The sequence below is a fragment of the Diceros bicornis genome, chromosome 22 (assembly GCF_020826845.1).
Source record: "Diceros bicornis minor isolate mBicDic1 chromosome 22, mDicBic1.mat.cur, whole genome shotgun sequence".
Taxonomy (NCBI): domain Eukaryota; kingdom Metazoa; phylum Chordata; class Mammalia; order Perissodactyla; family Rhinocerotidae; genus Diceros; species Diceros bicornis.
Window position 1 is genome coordinate 17,945,572 of NC_080761.1, and position 23,204 is coordinate 17,968,775.

Consider the following 23,204-nt stretch of genomic DNA (forward strand, 5'->3'; position numbering starts at 1 on the left):
AAGTGAAAGATAAATAAATCATGACAGACATGAAATTTCACGTACTATTTTCTTATCGTAGGACTCTCCACTGCTGTAGGTTGTGGCCAGCGTGGACGAACACTCTTCCAGGTACCAAGGCTTCTTTCCACTTTCTGCTGTGCTGCTGATGGAGATGGTATAGATGCTGTTGGTGTAGCCATCACAGGAGCAGTGGTCTTTGCTCCTTCCACCATTTCCCGATGCCCAGACAAAAACAGAGCCAAGGCCTCTCCGCCCCTATTCACAAAGAGAAGAAGTGAAATGATGGAAGACGAGGATCACAGACTAAATGAAGAGACGATCAAAATCAACAGAGTAGAATCAAATATTTGCAGGAGGGGGGGATGCTATTTTACTAAGATGCTGGATTTAAGCTGTTTTTTCAGGTAATAGGAGTTGCTTTTAGAAACTAAAATAATCCAGTGTAATGTACAGCACGGTGACTATAGTTAATAATACTGTATTGTACATTTGAGAGTTGCTAAGAGAGTAGATCTTAAAAGTTCTCATCACAAGAAAAAAAAATTTGTAATTATGTGCAGTGATGGAAGTTAACTAGACTCACTGTGGTGATCATTTCACAACATACACAAATATTGAATCTTAATGTTGTACACTTGAAACTAATATAATGTTATATGTCAATTATATTCTAGTAAAAAAAAGAAACTAAAATAACTCCTTTCACATGATACAGTCATAGAAGTAACAAGAACACCAATGTGATGATGATAATAGCGGCTAGCATTTATCAGGTACTTACTATACCCCGAACCAAGCACAATTCTAAATGTTTTACAAGAATTGGACTGAATACTTCCAAAAACCCTTTGAGAATGGTACAATTTTGTCCCCATCATACAGATGAAGAACTGAGGGACAGAAGTTAAGTAACATTCCTAAGGTCATATGGGTAGTAAGAAGATGGACAAAATTTAAACCCAGACAGCCAGACCCCAGAGTTGTAACATTATTAGTTGAAATCACAGAGTCATATAATATTGCTTTAAATCTTTACATCCCCCACGAAGTGGGTGCTCTTATGTACCCTCATCTGACATGAAGACCACGAGGTGTAGAGAGGTTAGTATGCATCCTGAGATCACATCGTCAGTGGTGGGCAGAATCAGGTAGTATAACCTTCCTCCTAGAGGTGAGCCTCTCCTGTGCATGGTGGGGACACTAATCATTGAGCGATGTTAATGGATACTACCAGAAATAAAAGGCTTTCAAGATCAAATATGTTTGAGAAACTCCAAGTTAGGCAAAATTAAACAGATTCCTTTATTGCAGAATTTTTCAGAGTCTTTAATGAGCAATTGTTCATTACAAAACTCAGGGACAAAATCCTAAGTAATTTTCAAACATACTTGACCACAGATACCTTCTTCAGGCACGTCCATGAAGTTGTTTTTACATGGCTAGGAGATGGAGTCACATTCTCTGTGCCAAAACTTGGCATAAACTAAAAGATCGTCTTGAGGTCATAAAAAAATCAAGAAGAAGCAAAGTAGAACACAGATACATTGCAACATAGTAACTATTTGGTTCTATAAGAGGAGGTCTTTGGGAGAAAAGAGAGAAATAAGCCAAAGTGAAGAATACCTTCTGGGATGTTATAGCTGAATCTCTGAGAAATTTTACCATTTTAAAACTAGAAAGTACACTGGAGGACACCTAGGCCAAATCTATCATTTTGTTGTCAGGAAATGAGAACCAAAGTCACATAGCTAGTGGTAGCTGAACCTCCTTCTTCCTTCCAGGTCCTAACTTTCTGGTCTCAGGTGGAGGGAAACGTATTTGAGATGTTATCTTGGAATTTCTGGAAAAAGAGCCAAGAAAAGAGAGACGACAAAGAATCTGGACTATCCGTGATAAACTCTCTCTGACCTTGAATCCTCAAGGAACAGAATATTTATGACATGATTTGACTGACCTGAGCATAGATTTCCTTTTGTCCTTCAACATGGAAAAATGCAATATAATGTCACAGGAATGGGAAAAATTCATGAAGAGAGAGGGAGAGAAATTTCTGGAAGCTACTGCCACTAGAGAGCTGGACCTGGATCATCCCTCAGTTTCCGATCAAAATATTCACGAAACATAGAGAAAGATACAAAACTCACCAAGCCATCATAAACTAAAGATTTTGTTCAATACTTTGTCAACTGTAATTACTCTTCACTATGGTGTGGGTGACCACTTGAAGAACTCTAGTGACTAACTCATATCTAGACCTCAGAAACAGTACATCATAGCCAGAGAAGAAGGAAGAAGGTTCTAATTCATCACCAATGTGTGCCCTCTCTATCACATACTAAGGAGCTGTATTATGGGCAAAAAGCCTGGTCACATCAGAGCCTTACCTAACAGGTCAACAGAACAAATGAGATGATGCAAAAACCCACCTGGTTTAAACAGCACCGTAACAGATAATAGATTAAGAACCACAAAACAATGAAAAAGCACACATGGCACAATTACATTTACATACTTATGTAAAATTATGACTCTGTGCCTACGTATAAAATTCAATGAAAAGATCTTTAAAAACTAATTCAGTTTTTAAAGAATATTCAGTAAGAAAATATTCAGAAGGCACTTTTATGTTCATGATGTAGTTATAAATATAGGATACAAAGTGACATAGCAGGGCCGGCCAGGTGGCGTAGCGGTTAAGTTCACACGCTTCGCTTTGGCAGCCCGGGGTTCCCAAGTTCAGATCCCAGGCACGGACCTATGCACCACTCATCAAGCCATGCTGTGGTGGCGTTCCATATACAAAATAGAGGAAGATGGGCACAGATGTTAGCTCAGGGCTAATTTTTCTCAGCAAAAAGAGGAGGATTGGCAATAGATGTTAGCTCAGAGCCAGTCTTCCTCACACACACACACACACACACACACACACACACACACAAAATGACACATAGCATGGCCTCAGTTTAGAAAAAAATGTGTTTGTGTGTGTATAAAGAAGTTAATGTGCGTAAAGTTACATACGTAAAGCTACCATCAAGTGACAATGTAACAGAACTTATCTTGTTTGGTAAGATTAGGAAAGATTTTTATTTTCTTTTTCATACCATCCTTCCATGACCATGTATGATTTTTATAAACAAAAACAAACACATTTATTCCTCTATTAAGAAGGAAAACAAGAGCCAATTTTTAAGAAATAATGTTTACTTTATGATCAAGAGGAGTTTTACACATAGAAGGTCCATTGTGCACTAAAAACAACAGAAGCTAACATTTATAGAAACCTGCTATGTACTATTCAAACATTACTCTGCACAATTCGAGTCTAGATCATCATCATTTTACAGAACAGCAAACTGGGGCTCAGAAATGCTCACTAATGCCCGAGCTTGAAATCCAGCTGGAGCTAAAGCCTGCACCCTTAACCCTCACAATAGTCTTCTTTTGGGCAAAAAGAGGGTTCATGATTGCTCTACTGTTTTAGCCAAATCTCCGGTGTCTTCACTGAAGCTTGGCATTAGGATCTAAGAGCAGAACAGCCTGCAAGTTCTCTCTAGACTTGGTGGCAGAATTAGAATGGTAAAGAAAGGATGCATGCATGTTCCTGAGCGTCCTCATGGGGAAGGACATAGGTTGTGAGGCAAAATTCCCCCTTGAAATCCCAACCTGACCAAGTCTCCTTCAGAAGCAAGACCACAAATCATTCTATTCTGGCAGCATCCACAGATGACACGACTGCAGAGGAATAATGACATTGCCTTGAGGTTCTTTGGAGATCCACTGGGTTGAAAGAATGTTTGGTTGACAGGACAGTAGGTTGCCGCTGCCCTGGAAATGTCCCTTCCAGACAGAGGTGACATCCTTCTATCAAATAGATAATCTGAGGGAATTATTTTACAACTGGGCATGGTGAAGGAAACTCCAAAGGGCAGTAAGGGCTCGATAACCACTCCCACCCCCCAAGCCTGATGTGAGACAAAGAGCGGGGAGTCACTGGAACTGGAGACAGAGGGGCTAACAAGAGTTGAGAACTGGTCAGGGGACACATCAACCCACGTTAGTCCTGCAGGGAGGGGGCCAGGGAAATATGTACTGAGTGAGACCCCAGTTTCCTCTTCCCTCTCTCCCATTTCTTGCCAGTGTATCCCACTGGCTGAACTCTGCCAGAAGCCAGAGGACCTGGGAGCCCAGAGATCAGTATCTGAGCACCGAGCTTGTGGAGAGAACGGGAGAGGGGATCTGGAGGGTTGAATGGGAGACATTGGCATCATCCTTAAGGTGTGTTATGGACTGAATTGTGTCCCCTGCCAATCTCATATGTTGATGCCCTAACCTCCAATGTGACTGTGTTTGAAGATAGGGCCTTTAAGGGGTAATTAAGGTCAAATGAGGTCATAAGAGTGAGGCCCTAAACTGATAGGACTGTGTCTATAAGAAGAGGAAGAGACACTGGGAGTGTGTGCACAGAGGAAAGGCCATGTGAAGACACAGCAAGAAGGCGGCTGTTTGCAAGCTGAGGAGAGAGGCCTCACCAGAACCCAACTCTGCTGGCACCTTGATCGTGGACTTCCAGACTTCTAGCCTCCATACTGGGAGAAAATACGTTTGTGTTGTTTAAGCCACCCAGTCTGCAGTATTCTGTTACGGCAGCCCAAGCTGACTAATACAAGGTGAGAGGAGGAGATAAAGGATGACCTGCCCCTCATGGAGGCTACAGAATATACAGACGCTGCCACCACTCTGCCCACGAGGCAATCTTACCTTTATGTATATGTGTATGGTTTATGATTCAAGTCCCAGAAATAAACAGACTGAATTTTTGGGCTGAAAATGTTATAAAGATAGCTGCTAAAGATCTATGGGGGTAATCTGAAACAATGAACAATTCAAAGATTTATTTATTTATTACAGATGCACAGAGGATTTTCATTAGTGTGCAATATTTGGATGAGAAAAAAAAAATCCTTCAATTTAACTGAGTGCTAAGTTAAAAGTCAGTAAACTTAAGGCAAAGTATACTGTGAAATCCACACAGGACTCATTCTACCAAACTCTCAAAATACTCTTTCGTTGTGTATCTAATTGTGTACGTGTTTCTTCTCACGTATGCCCTACAAAAATCAATTTATAATACCCCATAAGCATTATTATTAAAGGCTAGAAAGGAAGTGGATTTTCTTGTGGTTCAGAAGGTCAGAAAAAGCTACTTTATGCTGGATTACCAATTAAATCGTACACTCCAAGCCAGGTTTTGAGAGCCATAGAGTTTGATGGAACTTTTTCTTTAAAATAGTATCTTTCTTTAAAATAGTGTGATACTTTTTCAGCCAATGCAGTTAGATTTTATTTGGTATTTTAATATTACTTTCTTCTCCCATATTGCTTAGAAAGTATTCATAAGGGGGCATGAATAAGTGACCAGAGACTTCTTACAACACAAAACAATGTGGCTGGACACTGTGCTATGTGCTTTCACATATATTAGTTAATGTAGAGCAATACCAGCAAGTTAGATATGCATTTTTACAGATTAGAAAACTGAGTAACATTAAGCAACATGCACGCTATCATATAACGAGAATGTGGTGGAGACAGGAGGTGGAGACCCCAACAAGTCTCATCAGAACTTACCTATCTGTATGTGTCGACATGAAGAGACACAATAAAACAACTTTAGGATGAGGAGCTTTCATCTATCTGTGATGTCTTCTAAGCACAGCTTAAATACCCAATTTATCAAAGCCCCTCACCGTGGCACCTCTCCCCACCTTTTTTTTTAATATTCCTCCTCTCAGTGAGAAGAGAGCACAGCCTTCTATGGAAGCTCTTCCATACACGGTTCACAAAGAGGCTTCAGGCTGAAGAGGTTGGAGAAAGACCAGGACACCTATAACTGGTAGCCAAGATGTAAAGAGAGAACTGTTCATCTTTTTAAAGCTCAAGGATATTCTGACTGGCATTTCCAAAATAAATCTTGTTCTTTTACAGAGCAAGGGTCATTGAAAGAAATAGTTCTGGTTTAGAAACGTAATATAAAGGCAAAACAACAACAAACTTTGGAAAGGTATGTGTAGTGCTCACACAAAATGTTTGTTCCAGAATTCTAAAATACATATTGCTTTTTAAAGCAAGACTTAATAAATCTTTGAAGCATTATCATCAATAGGACAGATGATATTCACATGAAAATGAAGGCTTCTTAAAGGTAACCTGAGAAGTAATCTGAAAAGAAATATAATCCACAACAGAAAAAAAAATCAGGAGCAGATGGTCACACTGCTCCCAATGCCTTGGAGATGACACTGGTGTAACTTGGTGGGAGAAAGTCTTCTTTGGGAATGCACCAAGAGAATGTAGTCATGGTACAGACGTCATAAGCCGTCTTTGGGAAAGACTAAAGCCTAGACTTATTTCTTCAACCAGTTCATTTGGGCAAGATGGGGATAGGGGTGGGGAAATTCATTATATGAGACAGAATCGGACCCAGGGAATAAAGGGGGCAACGCCTCACCAAAACCCAAGGGAATCGAATGGCACAGATATGAGACGTTTTTAAAGGAGTAAAAGAAGGAGGTGGGGCCTCTGAGGGTTAAGAATCTGGAGCTTAAGTGTTGTTTTTTCAGGAAAAATCTTATGGCAAAATGCTAACTTTGTTGGGCCACAGTACCCTCATCTGGCAAGTAAGCATGCACAACTATTATTTTTATAATCTACTCTAAAAGTTATAAAGTCTAAAGTAAAGAGTACAGTCGGCCTTCCATATCTGCGGTCGCGGAACCCCCAGATACCAAGGACTGACTGCATTCAGTGTACTATGCCATTTTATACGTAGGGGACTTGAGCATCCGAGGATTTTGGTATCCGCGGGGGTTCCTGGAACCAATACCCTATGGATACTTAGGGATGATTGTGTATAGGTTTCACTTGATTCCACTTCTACTCTCAGAATATTTAATTTTGTGCTCTCAGAATTACTAAGGTAAACAGAGGAACTACTTTAAGTATTGTAAAATCAAACTGTCATTAATTATGGTTTATTTGGTGATTTGAGTGCAGCTGACAGCTCGGTAATTCCACTTCTTTCCAAGCAAAAATTCTAGGATTGAAAATGCTTAACAATAGAAAGCCACAGCTTCCCAAACACAATTTCAAAAGGTAGCTGACAAACACAAGAGTGTCTCCACCAACACCTGCTGATGTTCCCCCTTCCCGAGGCCCCAGCACCTACCCCTCCTGCTCTTCTCGATCTTTCTGTAGCACCTGCCCCTCCTGCTGTTCTCGATCTTTCCGTACCTGTATTTGGGTGTCTGCCCCCAGAACTGCCCATGTAGCATGAAATCAGATTTAAAGAAAAGATTGTCTAAACATTCAAATACTGACTTACAAAAAATACTTTATGGGAATGTCTTGACCATGCTACTTAGCCTGTCAAAGGATGGTTGATGAGAGAAAAAGACTGAAAATACAAGTGCAGTTGTTTTTTTAAGTACTAAAAAAGAAGAGACAAAGAAGGCTTTTGTGAATGGTAACCTATTTCTCCACATTTTTGTCTTCCTGTCTTTTTTCATGTGATATGACTTCACTTCCTCCTCTTCTTCCCCATCTCAACCTCACCCATCTTTTCCAGCCCACATCAGGTTTTCTATATTCTGATTTGCTGTGTACACAATAGGTCGCTAAGCCATGATATTAAGCAATTTTTTATATTCTGTGGACTTTTTAATAATACAGTGAAAATATTAGATGCGGTTATTAGCGATCATATTAATTTTACCACAAACAAATGAAATTCCATTCTACATGCTTCCCAAGCATACCAAATGCAGCTGACTTCACTTTTAAAGGAACAGAGAGCCCAATACTGATTTAGTATTGGGGCTCCCATAATCCCATTGGGTTATGGGATCAGCTGCTGGTGATGACAGTTGCAAGCATTTCTGGTAACACGATAAATTTTTAAATGCCACTAATAACCTACATTAGGGTCTTTTCATGAAATTGTTCATGTTCTAGCATGTGAATAGGCAGCATGATACACTGAATTCAGGCAAACTAAATCAGTGTCCTAAAAGGACATTTGGAGTAATGTGGCCAAAGACTAGTAAATCCTAGTAATGAATCTATGTAGTAAATCAATGCTGCAAACACAGAACTCCCCCAGACTTGGGTTCCTGATAAAAAGCTACTTTTATGTTTATTGTGTGAATAGGAAGAAAAAAAATCCAAATGGAGTTGCTTATTCACCATATCTGCCAGAACATCAATTCAGCAGATCAACTCAGCAAAGGCTTGGGAGAATCAATCCTGTCAGAAGAACTGCCTTTTCTTTGGAAGGGTTGACATGAGGCTTGCACATATAATACACCTTCTTACACTTTATCACCAAAGTGCTCAGTGGTGTGACCCTTTGCTCCTGACAGCAGTATTACAAGAGCAGAGATTTCTTCCACTTGTTTATTTTTAAAGTATCACTAGAAGAAGAAAATCAGTCTTTTATGGAGAAAGGGTAGTAGAATATCTAGGGGGAAATAAAAACCAGGTGTGTTTACTAACGGAAATAAATACACTTTCAAGCAAAGAATTTTATTCCTATTAACCTTTAGATGTTCTGTACATTTAGAAACTTCACATAATAAAAACTTAAAGCCAAATAACATGCTATGGATATTATTTAAAGCTGGACACATAAGAGGTTCATACAGTGAAATTTTAAATTTCTACAAGAGGAAACTAAGGAAATGAAGTTAGTAGAGCCAGTTAGTGGAGGGCAAGGACTAGATGGATCCAATCTCACCTCAACCAAGGCTGATCTCCACTAACTAGTACTGACACTGGGTGTTCCTAAAAATGCTTAACAACATGGTGTAGGGAAACACTGCTTAACCATAGTGGATTAGAGAAAACAAAACACCCCAAACTCCCCCACCCCCGCCTTATCTCATTTACCAAATCAACAATTCCAAAATAACTGTCCACTTTTAAAGTTCTACCTATGATCAATTCATATCCCCCATTTTTTCTCAGACCTAGTCTTCCTCATCTGACTCACTGAAGCCTCAGCAAGACTCAGGTTTTTATTTACTTCTGGGCCCTCCCACAGTCCTCCAAGCTTTAAGCCCTGTCCAAGGTGTTTTCCCATGGCCTGGGGACTGCTAACACTGGTTTGGAGGAGGCGCATGTAGATTAGGTTTCTCAATTCCTCATTCCAAGCAGCTAAAAAGGTACATGTGGATCTCATATGCTCTCTGCAGTAATCACAATCAATAATTAACAGCACCAACACAACATTAATTACCTATTTTGAAACTGCCCAGAAAGACGCTATCACATCTTTAAATTTATATTGAGGGAGTGGAATTTGGAAAATTCCTTTCATAGAGAATAAAAACATTTATTATTAACAGGAGTATGAAAAGAATTTATTGTAAATGTTTGGGAAGGCATTTGGAAAGGTGGATAGAGGGATACTCCGGCAAGAATGAAGAGTTTACACTCTTTAAGTTAGCTCTGGGTTATAGAATGTCTCACTCTGGACTGGTTCCAACTGCCAGCTCAACTCTGAAAGGGGAAGCCAGCCACCCCTCTCTGAAGCCCACCATGGGGCTTGAATGTCACAGGCCTCCACTCCATGAAGCAATAACCTTGACCTTTTGTGGAGAAGCTCATAACATTTCTGAAATAGAATAAATAAACCCTCTACATTTTCTTCCCATAAACACAGTCCTGACTTAAATTAAAGCAAATCATACTTTTGAAAAAATTACAGTGCTATTAGGCTTATATTATTTACAATACTCTGTGGTGGATACTGAGGCGTCCTTAAAGATGCATTGCATGTGGCCCTTCCTCAGAGGAGGAGATCAGCAGTTGGGCTGAGCACTTTCTGTGTAAGATCTCAGTCAGTCTTCATGATGGCTCCATAAAGTAAGTATTACCATAGGCTTTTCTCAGGGAAATCGAAGTTCTAATAACTTAGCAACTTGTCCCAGGTCAAAAAGCTAGAGAGAAATCAAACTGAGATTTCAACCCAGGTCTCTGTGACTCTAAGTCCAGCTCTCTCTATATCATCACAGGCTGCATCCAGGGATGAAGAGAAAAAGAAAATGTAAAGTTCAGAATATGCCTAATCAGGTGCCTAGATGATAAATTCTCCAGGAGTTCAGAGAAAAGAGAGGTCCCTGTTGCAGTGGTCACTTTCATGACCATCATTACTGGTTGACTGAGAGCTAAGTGTGCACAGACAGGCCCATATTATGCATTTAACAGAAGCTAATACCACAGAGCCTGGTGGCAAACAGCACAGGCTTTGCAAGAAGACAAACCAGAGTCTGAACTACAGTCACGCTTCTTAATGGCCGGGTTACCTACTTTGCCAAGATTTAGTTTCCAAATCTACAGACTGAGTGAGGTCCTATGGGGATCATCCCTATGCGTAACTCAAGTGGCTATCAGAATTAATAATCACAATCATGTTTATAATCCTGAATATTAAGTTTGATTGTTTTCATCTTAAACAGGAGGACTGTAGGCTCAGGTTAAATGAAAAAAATCTGCTATGAAAGCCACACAGACTTTTAAATCATTTGATATTATCAACTCAGTTCAATTTACCCTTGTTTATTACACAGAGGGCTTTCTTTTCCGGTGACTGCCATATTTTGTTGAAGGAAATTGATATGTCTATCCCCCTCGTCGGCTTTCTCAAATCTATGCTTAGACTCACAGAAACTCAGGATTGGTATGGACCTCAACCTGACCTAATCCAATCTCTGTATGCTTTTGTATCTTCCCTATAACAGGGAATCCAGACTATGCTAGAATGACTCCTGTGATAAGGACTTTATTTACCCCCTGGTGGCCCAGCAGTCACTATAAATAGAACAAAATAAACTAAAAGAAAAGAGGACTGTTATTGATATCCGGTTAATTCATAAGTAGAATAAAGGGAAGTAGAATGGAATTTGCGTAAGTTAATATAAACTACTCATAGGGTTAACAATGAATCTCTAAACCAAAACTGAAAACAAAGTGACAATAAATATTTGACATTTGCACCTGTACAAGGCTAGAACAGATTTGTGCTCCTCCCCATAAAAGTGCATCATAATTCACAATAACACAGTAATCTAAATCTGACACTTGGATATCAGATAACTCTGTGACGATTAAAGAATGTGAGACTGCATATGTATTTGTTAAAGGCATATATTTCTTTGTTTCCAAAATGGATAATGTTATATTGGGTCCACTCGGCAAGTCACTTCTCAGCTTTGTTAAAACTCTAAAGACACAGAGTTCTACCAGGATATAGTTAGATCCTAAGGGAGGATTTTTAAAACAAACCTCAGTTAAAGTCAATTTTCATTAAGTGGAACCAATATTAAATAAGCTCCCTTGTCTATCTTTGCCTACCCATATATCGTTCCAAAGTTTTACAACATTTGCCAACTAATTTAACAGCAATCTGTCATTTATTAAAATGCAAACTGCTACCAATCCTGCTACAGCTGGGTAATATATCAGATAAAAACATATCCCTTCCGAGTGGAATCGGTTAATTTTATTATGATTATTACTACTGCTTTTATTATATAAGCTCATTATCCCTCTTCTCTCCCCTCCTAGTGAACATATGCCTCTAATGTAAGGGTAGAGAAATGTGTGTGTGTGTGCACATGTTTGTACATAAGAGACAATGTGTGGTTGTAAAGCAACCTTGTGCTTTCAGCAAATATTCCAAATATCCCATCAGTTGTAAAATCTGGCACATTGAAAAGGAAACTGATGATGAGAAGGGATATACTAATCAGAGACTTCATAAGAGATTCAACAGCCAGGCCTGTGCCAATAGATGTTCATGAAATGTTCTGGTTTCCATCTGGACCCCTGAACAGAAGAGCAGAGGAGGCTGGGATGAAGGCCACGGTTCCAATAGGCAGATTGAGGCCCAATGATTCTGATTTCACCAACTTCTTGTTTCCCATCCTTGACATTGGTTCTGTCATAAACTCATTGAAATGCCTTAATCGATGGTCCCAAAACCTAAAAAGCTCAAAGAAAAACAGTCTGGAATTCAAAGTTTACTTGTAGATAAAAAGGCAAAGCAAACTATAAGCTCTGCTCCTACAGTAACTACAATGAGCTACACGATTTCTTCAGGTAAAGATGAAGATAAATGCCAAACCAGTGCTTGGTATGTAGTGGGGACTTAAGAATTATTTCTTGAGTAAGATAATAAAGGAAGTATTGGTAACCCTAATATAGGGTTTTCTGATTATGGAAAAAGGAAAAGATTTGATTCCAAGTTTTTTGCTCATTTTCTAAAAGATATTTTTAAACACACTTGTCAGGGAAATTGTGAAATGTATTAGATGCCTGCTGATGAATATCAAATGCACCAAGTATATAAAAGTTTAATAATCCAAATGGAGCAAAAAAGATGATTCCAAGGCAACCAGACTGAACACAGTGAGTCTGTTATTGTGTGCTGTTTAGTCTGTCCTTCTTATCGCCTACCAGATTCTGTTCACTGAAGGGACTTGGGGAGTTTGCTGGCACTTTATTTAGAAAGTTTATTCATCATTATGTGGTGACTTCCTTAAAGACAAGTACTGAGTATTATTCATCTTTCACTACCACCTAGCAAAGTGCCTAGAATATAACCATCCAGCAAATGTCTCCTGAATGCAATCAAGAATAAATGAATGAATAAAGAGTCTATCAAAGAAAACTTTGTCAGTCTATCAAAACTGACACCAAACCTCGGGTCACCTATATCTGAAAAACTATCAACTGACTCAGTTTACAAAATCATTTTCCTGTTTAGAGCTGCCTGGGTAGATGAAGCCAAGAGCTTCCCCAGAGGGAAGTTTTTGCCAGTCATACCAAGGAGCCAGGTCAAAGGATCATCATGGAAAGTGGAGTCATGTCAGTTTGAATGACAGCAACTTTTAAACTGTCCTTCCCTAAGATGACATGTAAGATTTCGATTCTGAGACCCCTGGCAAAATTGTGAGAGATCCTATGTGTTCTCCTAAGAAGCTTAGAATGTTCCCCGTTGGTTATAGGGAGCAGTGATGAGCTTTAAAGAGAAGACAAATGACAAGATTTACATATAAAAAATACTTCTTTGGCTGCAGTGTTCATGCTGAATTGAAAGTTGAAGCTCGAGCTGGAAGTCTTGGAAGTATGCTATTGCTGAAGTCTGGATGAGAGATGTTAGTTCTAGTTGAGAGGACAGGAGGGCAGATTCCATAGACTTTTAGGAAGCAGTACAGGAAAGAAAGACTTACTGGATGACTAGGGTGAGGAAAAGAAGAAATCATAGGTTAGAGGAAGGGAGACTGGGTGAATGGTAGTGACATCATCAAGTGAATATATACATAAACATTGGCAAAAAGTACTCAACCACTAAAATTATTTCCACTTCTAACATTCTGATTTTAAAGGTTGAAGGAGTTTAGCTGAATTTTCATGAAGTATTTCCAAAGAATTTAAAATGAAATGAAATTGAACAGTAATTCAAAAAAGGGAAAATAAAAGCTTCTGTGTGAGTAAAAGTTTAAAACATTAAAGTTAAATACATCTCTTTACTGCAGGACTTCTCAGAGCCTTTACCATGCTTTTAAATTTCCAAAGGGAATATATAATAAATGATGTTTCTCAAGCGTATTTGACAGCAAAATCCCTCTACCCCTCTCCTTTTTAAAGCACTTTATTAATTATTGTTTTATGAAATAAACTTTAGAAAATACTCTCTTGGATATTTTGTCCCATTTATTTTGGCAATTCCTTAACAATAATCTTAAGATTATATATTTAGCTTCCTTAGGGATCATTTAGCAATATAAAATTGATTAAACCCAGAGATTTTGAACAATCAGACTTTCTACAGTATTTTGCATGATTAATCAGTATTTCACTTTTATTACTCATGCTTTTTCAGTGGTGATAATGATTAAGATTCATAACATAATTAGAGACTTTACTATGTTCCAGGAATTCTGTTGAGTATTTTATAGGCATTAATCACATAATCCTCACAATAGTCCTATAAAGTAATTACTAGCATTTAGCTCCATTTTATAGAGGAACAGACTGATCCTCAGAGAGGCTAATTAACTTGAACAAGGAAAGAAAGTATTGGATCCCACTGGAGAGTCTGAATCCAGAGTCTGGGTACATTAGTCACCAGACTATACCATGTATGTTATTAATTCATTTCCAAACTATTAAGCAAAGACAATGTAAGTGTGATCCTTCAGTAAATTCACTCAGTATGTGCAGCAAATTGGCATGGATGTCATTCACACATTCATTCATACATTTGTTCACTCATTCACTAAACAGACACTGTTTGGGGTACTTGGGATACAGTAGAGAACAAAACTGTGAAACTCTGGGCCTTTATGGAGGATACAATTAATCAACAAGATAAGTACAGTCATGTGTTGCTAATCAACAGGGATACCTTCTGAGAAATGCGTTGTTAGGTGATTTCATCATTGTGCAAAGATCATAGAGTGTACTTACAAACCTAGACGGTATAGCCTAATACACACCTAGGCTACATGGTACTAATCTTACGGGACAACCATCGTATATGCAGTTCATCGTCGACTGAAATGTCATTATGCAGCGCATGACTGTAAATATAATAAATAGAAGGAAGGATAATAATTGCCAAGTAGGGGTTCTGAAGGTTTGGAGTGCATGTGTGTTATACTGTCTATGGGAAGAACCAAGCAGGCTTCCTTGTTAGGACAAGTTAGATGAGAGCTCAGAGAAAAGCACTGGGTTTCACATAGGGAAGTCACCGTGACACTGACAAGAACAACTTCAGTGGAGTGATGGGGCAGAGTCCTGATGTGATGGCTTCAAGAGACAACGGGAAAAATGAGCTTGCAGAGGGCAAGTATGGACAACGGTTTCAAGGAATTTTGTTCTAAAGGGAAAATGAGAAATGAGGCAGTAATTGGAAGGAGATAAGGAGACAAGACAGGGATTCTTCTCTCTAATTTTTGAGATAGGAGAATTAACAGCACGAACATATGTGGATGACAGTACCACAGTTGAGAGGGAAATTCTGATGATGAAAGAAAAGAGAATTGATTGAGCCATGTCTTTGATGAGGTGAGAAGGGATGGAGTCCAGCGAAGAAACGGAGGAGGGGAGAAGGTGGACTTAGGTAGATGAGCAATAAACTCACCATAGTAACAGGAGAAAAGCTAGAGTACGTGGTCACAGACGAAGGTAGGAGGTCAGATGTGCCAAATAAAACAGAAATGACCACATGTAAAAGAATTAATTAGTTCTTTGAGGTTCACATTCTAACTTCTTTAGCTATGCTGAATATCTATTTTCTGTAAAATCGGGGAGAACAGTATCAGTCTTATGAGATTATTGTGAAGATTAAAAGTTATCTATTTTAGGGCTTAGAAGAGTGACTATAGTAGAATAGACTGGCAAATGTTAAATGTTGTATCATCATCATCACCATTATCACTATTACTTGTATGCAGCCCAAATTCTACCCCTAATTCTTGCATTTAATTTTATAGCTCCTTAGCATCAAATAAAATGCAATCTTTGATAGAAAGAGCAAGTTGTCAATTGTGACATGGTTTGTACAACATAGTTCCTCTAATGCAATTTTTGCACATTAATTCTTAAGAGGCCATAAATTGAATTAATTCTGACTTTGTTAAAACAGTGTTACAGTCTACTGAGCCAAATCCTTATCTTACAGTAAACAAATAGGGAGCATTTTGAAAGCCAATATTTGCTACGTTTTTTGATTAGTAACCAGAAGGAATGGATGCAATCAATACTTAGACTCCCTGAGCAAAATTTCTTTCTTTCCTTTGTGAAAATCTTTCTTGATACTTAGGCTTTCTCTCTCTTGCCACCAATCTCTCTAGCTGTCGTGACATTGCTGCCCTCCTAGTCCAACTCATTACCCACTCTTTCCTGGACCATTTCAATCTTCCACTCTTGCCTCCTCATTACTCACCCCACATACAGTCCATTCTCCACACAGCAGTGACCTTTTAAAATTGTGTATCCCATCAGGCCACTACTCTGCTGAAAACCTCCAATGGCTTTCTGTAACAGATCAAAATGCAAACAACCCCCATGGTTGAGAAAGTCCTGCTGAGCTGGCCCCACCTCCCTCTCCAGCCCATCTCCTATTGCCCGCCTTCTGTTCACACTGCTCCCGCCCAAATCAGCATTCTGTTCTGGGAACACACCCAGATCATTTCCTCTCAGGATGCTTTCCTCTTGCTGCTCCTTTTGCACAGAACACTCCTTCCACATTTCTTCACCTAACTGGCTTCTTATCATTTATGTCTCCATTCACGTATCGCCTCCTCAAAGAAGATTCCCTGTCCTCCCTAAGGCAATTCTGTCCTCCCCCAGTCATTAGTTCTATTTCATTCATAACACTTATCCTTAGCTCAAACAGTCTTGTTCCTATGCTTATTTGTTTTCTCTCTTGTTGCCAGAAAGTAGAGACTTTTATGTATTGCATATAAAACTTAGAGGTCGTCTTCACGCCTTTATCTACAGTATGTAGAAAGTGGGAGTTCACTAAATTTAATAGAAAGAATAAATTCCAATTCCTGTATTTTTGCAGATGATGTAAGTAGAAACCCAATGAGCCAAAGAGACTTTAGGCTGCCACATAGATTTTCACCCAGCTACCTGAAGGAACTATTTTATTAGTCATTTATTCCTTCATTCTTTAAATCACTCGGCCAATAAATCATAAATCAGTTATTTATTTCTTTATTGCACTTTATAATCTAACTTATATTCTATATATTTGACAATATATATTATATAAAGAAGACAAATCAGAATAACCTCAAAGAATACAAAATTTACTGTCTCATTTGATGCCTGAAAACAGAGGAGTGAAAGGTTTCCTTTTCCTGAAAAAGACTATTGAATATATTGCTTTAAAAATATTAAATTATATATTCATAGATATTTAGAGAAACATCCCTTGGGAAAATATAAATTAAATTCAAGACTACAAACATGGATAACAGAAATGAATTTGTATATTGAGAGGTTATCTTGATGAAACTGAAGATGTGCTTTAAGGGCAAGTGAAATTGAAGGTGAGTAGAGACAAAGGAAGAACAAAGTAAATGACATCACAGAACCGTATTTTACCATATTATTTTTAATCTACTGCTACAGGTAACCCAGTGGAATTCTCTAGAACTCCACAGTGTGCAAATGGTATAGTAGAGTAGGATGGGGGACTGAGGAAAAATTTAAAGTTTTTAGGAGGGACACAATCTCTTAGAAAAAAAATACATATATGTACATATATAAAACTTATTTATGGGGCACCCATTATGTTCTAGATATTGTGTCAACTGCTCTATACACATTATCATCTCATTTAACACACATAACATCTCTGTAAGTAAGTACTATTATCACCCTACTTTAGATGAGGAAATGGAAGTAGAGAGGTAATTTGATCAATATCAGTTCAGAAAGCAGTAAATGACAGATCCTGGACTCAACCCTACCCTAAGTCTGAAGCCTATGTGTATTAAACACATAAAAACCCTATCCTGTTGATCTTACTACATTTAAATGGGTCAGACTGTGTTTCCATAATTGGGTGTGCCACACTAGGAGCCAGAGAATAATTTGTTCTTCTTAAGAGTTATTTCTTTTGTTACTACCTTACCCGTAAAGTAAATGGTTTGTAAACTAAAGTCCCTTTTTTCCCAGATTAAAACCTTGATAGATCCTCAATGGAATGCTGACTAAATTATGGTATCTCCATACCCCCAAATTTTGAAACATTAAAATAAATGAGTTCTATCCTTACGGACTGTCCTGGAAGGATGCCCTTGATATACTGTTAGGTAAAAACAGCAACGTGCAGAGGGATGTGACGACCATTTGGTATATGCATGTGCACAGGAGTATGGAAAGATGTAGTCCATACTCTTAACTGTGGTTATCTAGTTGGTGGGAAATCTATTTTTAATTTCATCTTTATAGTACGATTCGTTATACTAAGTATAGGATACCTTTGTTGTTAATAATGAGTTTAGAGTAAATTTCTTCAAAATTATTTATTTCTAAGTATAATCTTCTTATAAGTTTGAACAGCTTTCTCAGATTATGTTTCTAATCTTAACCATTTTTTCCTTCAAAGTACATTTTTGTTTTACATATTGAGTTTCCATTTAAGATTTCCACTGAATGAAAGATTCTCTAGCAAAAATAAATTTGAAAACCACTGGTTTATATCTGATTCAATGACAGCTACTGAATATGGGCATTCTCTCTATATATGTACACCCATGAGGCTATGTGCATTACTAATATATATATATTCATATTAATGGGAAATTCCAGATTGCTCTTTATTATATTAAGAGTCATAGATATACAATTCAAAAATTAAATATGAACTAAGCTTGATTTATTTAACTTGAATGACCATTCTACTGATGGCATAGAGAGAGAATAGTAATCCGTAGTCCAGGGCTTTAGTAATGAAATCACCAGATTACTTGGAGTACATTCATTTGGTGTTCAGGTACCCTGAAAGGAAAATTCTAGGCAATGATTTAAAACATTATCCTATCATTTAAAAGGGCTCTAATGTAGCTGAAAATTGACAGAGATAGAAAGTATGTCTTAACCAAATCTGAACTATCGTTTACTCAGGAAGTACATACAGAACAGGTGCATAAGTGGTCCCCTCCAGTCTATTTCAGAATAACCAGGAGGCAGCTTAGCTCGGTCTTCTGATTCAAACTCCACACCAATCCCACAAAAGCAGAAGAATCATTATTATTTGTACTCCAGCTGCAATGTTACATTAATCAACTGCATGCATGCCACTGCTCCAAATCTGGGCTGAATATATAAGCACCCTATGGTTAGCGTAATTCATAGTAAATTAAATTAAGTTCAACAAACATTTATTGAGTGCTCACTAGAGTTCAACATACTCTTTGCAAAGCCCATAAAGATGGGGAGAGCACAGGCTCTGCTCTCTAGGAACTTACAATTTAGTGAGGAAGATACATGCAAAGCTAACACTGATATAAAGCACAATATGACGAAGACTCTACGGAACACCAGTAAGAATATAAAGTAGAGGAGGGACAGGGTAGGGACTGCATATTCTTAATTCTAGTTTGGGCAGTGAGAAGCATTCTGGGAAAAGGTAACATTTTAGCTGAGGCTTGATGGTCAAATAGGATTTTGCTGTACAGTAGGGCATGGGAATGGGACAGGGACTTGCAGGGAAAGCAGTATGTGCTGATGGATAGTTAGAGTGGAGTATGCTCACATTACAAACAAATAAAAAGAGATGAGGAAGAAAGGGAGGTTTGGCCCAGATCGTAATTAAGATGTATGCTTTAAATCACGCAAAGTTTCATTCACAAGTAAGAAAGAGAAAGGAGTTGCTTCTGGTGGAGCTCTCCTCCTTTCCACGATTACAAGCATATAGCATCCTTATTTTTTATTTAATTAAAATAAGACAGAATTTTTTAAGATCTGTAATTTGAAACAGACATTTCATTACACTAGATTATGTGGTTAGTATTTTGGGGAAGAATGATCAGTGAATTTTTTAGTGAAATCAAGGAAAATGACGATGTGTGAAGCTGCCTGGTTAGGGAACTTGGGAGCCAGCATAAAAATAATATTGTCCTGGGATAGAAGGGGAACTAGGGAAGGAACTACAAAAAGGAGATGCCCAGAAGGGCATTGTGGGATGATGTATCCACAGCAAGTGGAGAGTTTCAATATCTCCACTTCTCCTCAATCTCACACTCCCAAGAATTTACTTCTCCAAATGCAAGATTAACACATTAACGAATATACTTCCTTTGAACAAATCGAAGCATCCAAATATCTCTGTTCTCATCAGGGGAAACTCTCGAGCTCTTAGCTCATTTGCAGAACACATAAAACACCCAATCCCAAAGGTTCCACACCTCTTTTCATTAACCTGTCTCCTGGCTCAGCCTATGAGCTCCATCCATTCCTCCAGACTGGAGGACTGGAACCCACAGTTTCAGACAGCTTCATATGAGAATCAGCACCAATGGGCATAGTATGAGCTCAGATGCTTTTCAAACCTACCATTCTAACGCCGTTTTCAAAGGCTTGCCGCGTGAGTGGAGCTGGTCCGTCTACGGTCTTGCCATCATCATCTGGGCCCCAGCTCGCACTGTAGATGTGCACGTGCTGGGGATTGAAGCTAACGGATTTCGCTTCAACCATGTCCGTCACATCTCCATCCAGCATTCGAACTCCTTCAAGACAGAAGGGAAGTAGCTCGATTAGAGGCTTTGCTATAATATAACTCCTAAAAAGCCCAAGACATATTCCAGCTATAGCATTTTGGGGGGAAAGAATAAACTTTTACTCAACACTTAAGTGAGTATACTTTCCCCAGAAAAAGATAATGCAGACTTTTCTGAAGTTTTCCTGGGGAGAAAGGAAGTTACATTGCATGTAAAAGAGCACAACTTTAAAATCTTTTTTCTCTATTGTTCCCTTTTCCAAGTTTCCACAATCTCTCCTCCCTTCTCTTTAATCCTGTCTTAAAGTGACTTGAAAAAGATAGCCTTGAGCAATCTATCTTCCCTAAATTTCTCTTCATTAGATAACTTGTGTTCATAATTGGTATGAAACATTCTGACCTTTGCAGTCTTACAAAATTTGGAAAGCTGCCAAGTTCAGTTGGTCTAATTTCCCCCATATTTAATATTATCTCCTAATCTGTAAGACTGATGTGAACTTATTATATTACTTTTTTGCCAAGTTATTTATAAGTCAAATAATAAATGAGAACACTCTCTGCGCATATAACACATCAAATAATTCTCAAAAGGTTTTAGCAATGTTTAGTCATTATTCTTCATTTAAGTATATTTCCGCTAGACAGATAGGAATTTATTATTAACCTTAATTTGCAAAAATAGACAGTAAGATACTCAAAAATAAATTATATGTCAAATGCTAGGCTTTGCTTTTTTCCTTTTATTTTGGAGACTCACAATAACAACAAAACATCTAATTGTTAAGTAAACATCTCTCTCCCTCAGCTTAAGCTAAATACTGTCACTGAGACATTGTATTATTGTAAAATTATATCTTTATAGACCAAACTTACTCCTTAGGAAAACTCTGTTATCTAGTAGGATTTCAAGTTTTTACTGGTCACCAATAAATGGGGTTAAATAATAAAATCCCAAATCAGGCAACTTTAGATACTATGTGGTTTGAGGTAGGAATTCTAGTAGAAAATAAAAATATTCTTGAAGGAACTATATCTTCTTTTTGCTTTTAAAAAAATATTTAACTTTTAATTATAAAACTTATAAACACAGAAAAATAGAAAGAATGACAATGAACTAATATAGCCAGTACTCAACAACTGTTAACATTGTGCCAAATTTTCTCCATTCGAAAATATAAATATTAGGCTAAACCATTTTAAATTCCATGACAGTTATGACACTCTATCCTTTAATATTTTTTCCAAAAAAAATAACGGAAATAAACACTCAGTCAACACTAAGTTTCCCCAAAGCATCCCTGAAGACATTGTATTTGGTTGTCATAGCTCTTGACCGTCTTTTCCTCTAGACTTCTGGATTTTTAAAGGATGTATATAAACAGCTGAGGTGGAGAACAAAGGTTGTGAACAAGTCCCTTTAAAAATCATGGAATGAAACTATACTTAGAAACTTGTCAACAGTTTGTTTGATGGGAGTAGAATACCCAGCATGACACTCTGCATGTCCTGGATCCCGAGCAGCCATTGGTTTGTTTTCCTTTCACATGAATATTCAAAATTCATTTGCAAGATTTTTACCAAAGAAAGATAACTACTTCATATTCTCACTTTCTACTTAAAAGCATAAAATGGAACTATTTTACTGGTACAGGGAGGTCTGAAATAAACATTGGACTATACAATCACCCAAAATAATCTAACCAGTAATCTCTAACACCAACACACAGGAGTATCTACATAATACCTGAATTCAGTTTCTGCATCATGCGATTTATGTGAAGTCCATGAAAAAAATGCTTGATAAAACCATACCTAGAGGGTAATATTAATTTTAATAAGAATTTCCTTTTCTCAAGTTTAAACTGAAAGGCTGCTTTTTCTTCATTTAACTACAAGCCTCCATTCCTTGGGTCTGAGGGTTAAATTTATAATTCAGAATGTTCTCATTTTTAAGATGACAGAACATTTGTGAGTCATTGCCATACATTCATGTTTTTACTGAGGTCCTGTTCAGTCAGCTAGGTCAGCAGTTTATCTATGAGGTTCACAAGTTCATCCCTTCTTTCCCTCAAGGTCACTGAGTGCTGGGTTAGCACTGGAGAGTAATGATGGGGACATGATGTGTGTGTGGGTATGTGAGAGACTGTGTGTGCCAGACAGCAAGAAGGTTGATCAGACGGCCACCAGTCACCGGATTCTCTTGAGAAGAGCAGGGGCCTCCAGCACCTTCATCATTCTTCAGGGTGAAGTCTTTGTCTGCTTTCCTTAGCTCCTCCATAAATATTCCCCTTGACACAAGTAGATGCTCTCAGAGTGCAGCTAATTACTGGTTAACAAGTTGCCATCCTCTAAGAATTCAGGGTAAAATAAAGGAAAGAGGCCACCTTCACTGAGGACTGACATTCAAGGTAGTCTCAGAAAATCTTTTCTTAGCACCATTATTATATACCCCAAATATTTCATGTTACAAGATCTCTACATTTACCCTAGAAAAGACAGTCATTTTCATTTTTTAGATCCAACTCTATTTACCATTTGGAAACAAACAATGCTTTGGAAACAAGGATGTCAGCCTGGTTCCAGGAACTTCATTTATCTTATGACACCCTTTAGGAAACCTCCAGGGGACACCTTCAAAGCCACTGAGATCTATACCATCTCTTCTAATGTTTTCTTCTTTTGTGTGTGGCTGTGGCACCAGGCTATACTAACAAAGCTGATTACAAATGGGAAAGTAAGAGTTTGCTTCTATTAATATCTGGATTTATACTGCTTTGGTGGGGCCTTGTAGTAGGATATGTATATTTGAGTTTGTGCGCATGTATGTGTGTATAATCTGGAATTTTTAATGGTAACAGTCTCACTACATTATGGGACTACAAAAATAGATTTTACCATT

At 38.0% G+C, this 23,204-nt stretch overlaps 1 protein-coding gene across 5 annotated transcripts in view; it reads right to left on the reverse strand.

The window, feature by feature from the left end:
- The window catches only part of PCSK5 (proprotein convertase subtilisin/kexin type 5), a 448,916-nt gene that overhangs the window by 268,426 nt on the left and 157,286 nt on the right, over positions 1-23,204 (reverse strand). For all 5 annotated transcript variants that reach the window (XM_058565628.1, XM_058565627.1, XM_058565629.1 and 2 more), the window contains exons 7-8: positions 20,143-20,315; positions 46-258 (exon numbers count right to left, since the gene is read on the reverse strand). In XM_058565628.1, coding sequence (XP_058421611.1) covers positions 46-258; positions 20,143-20,315 — 386 coding nt within the window. The remainder of the gene's footprint in view (positions 1-45; positions 259-20,142; positions 20,316-23,204) is intronic.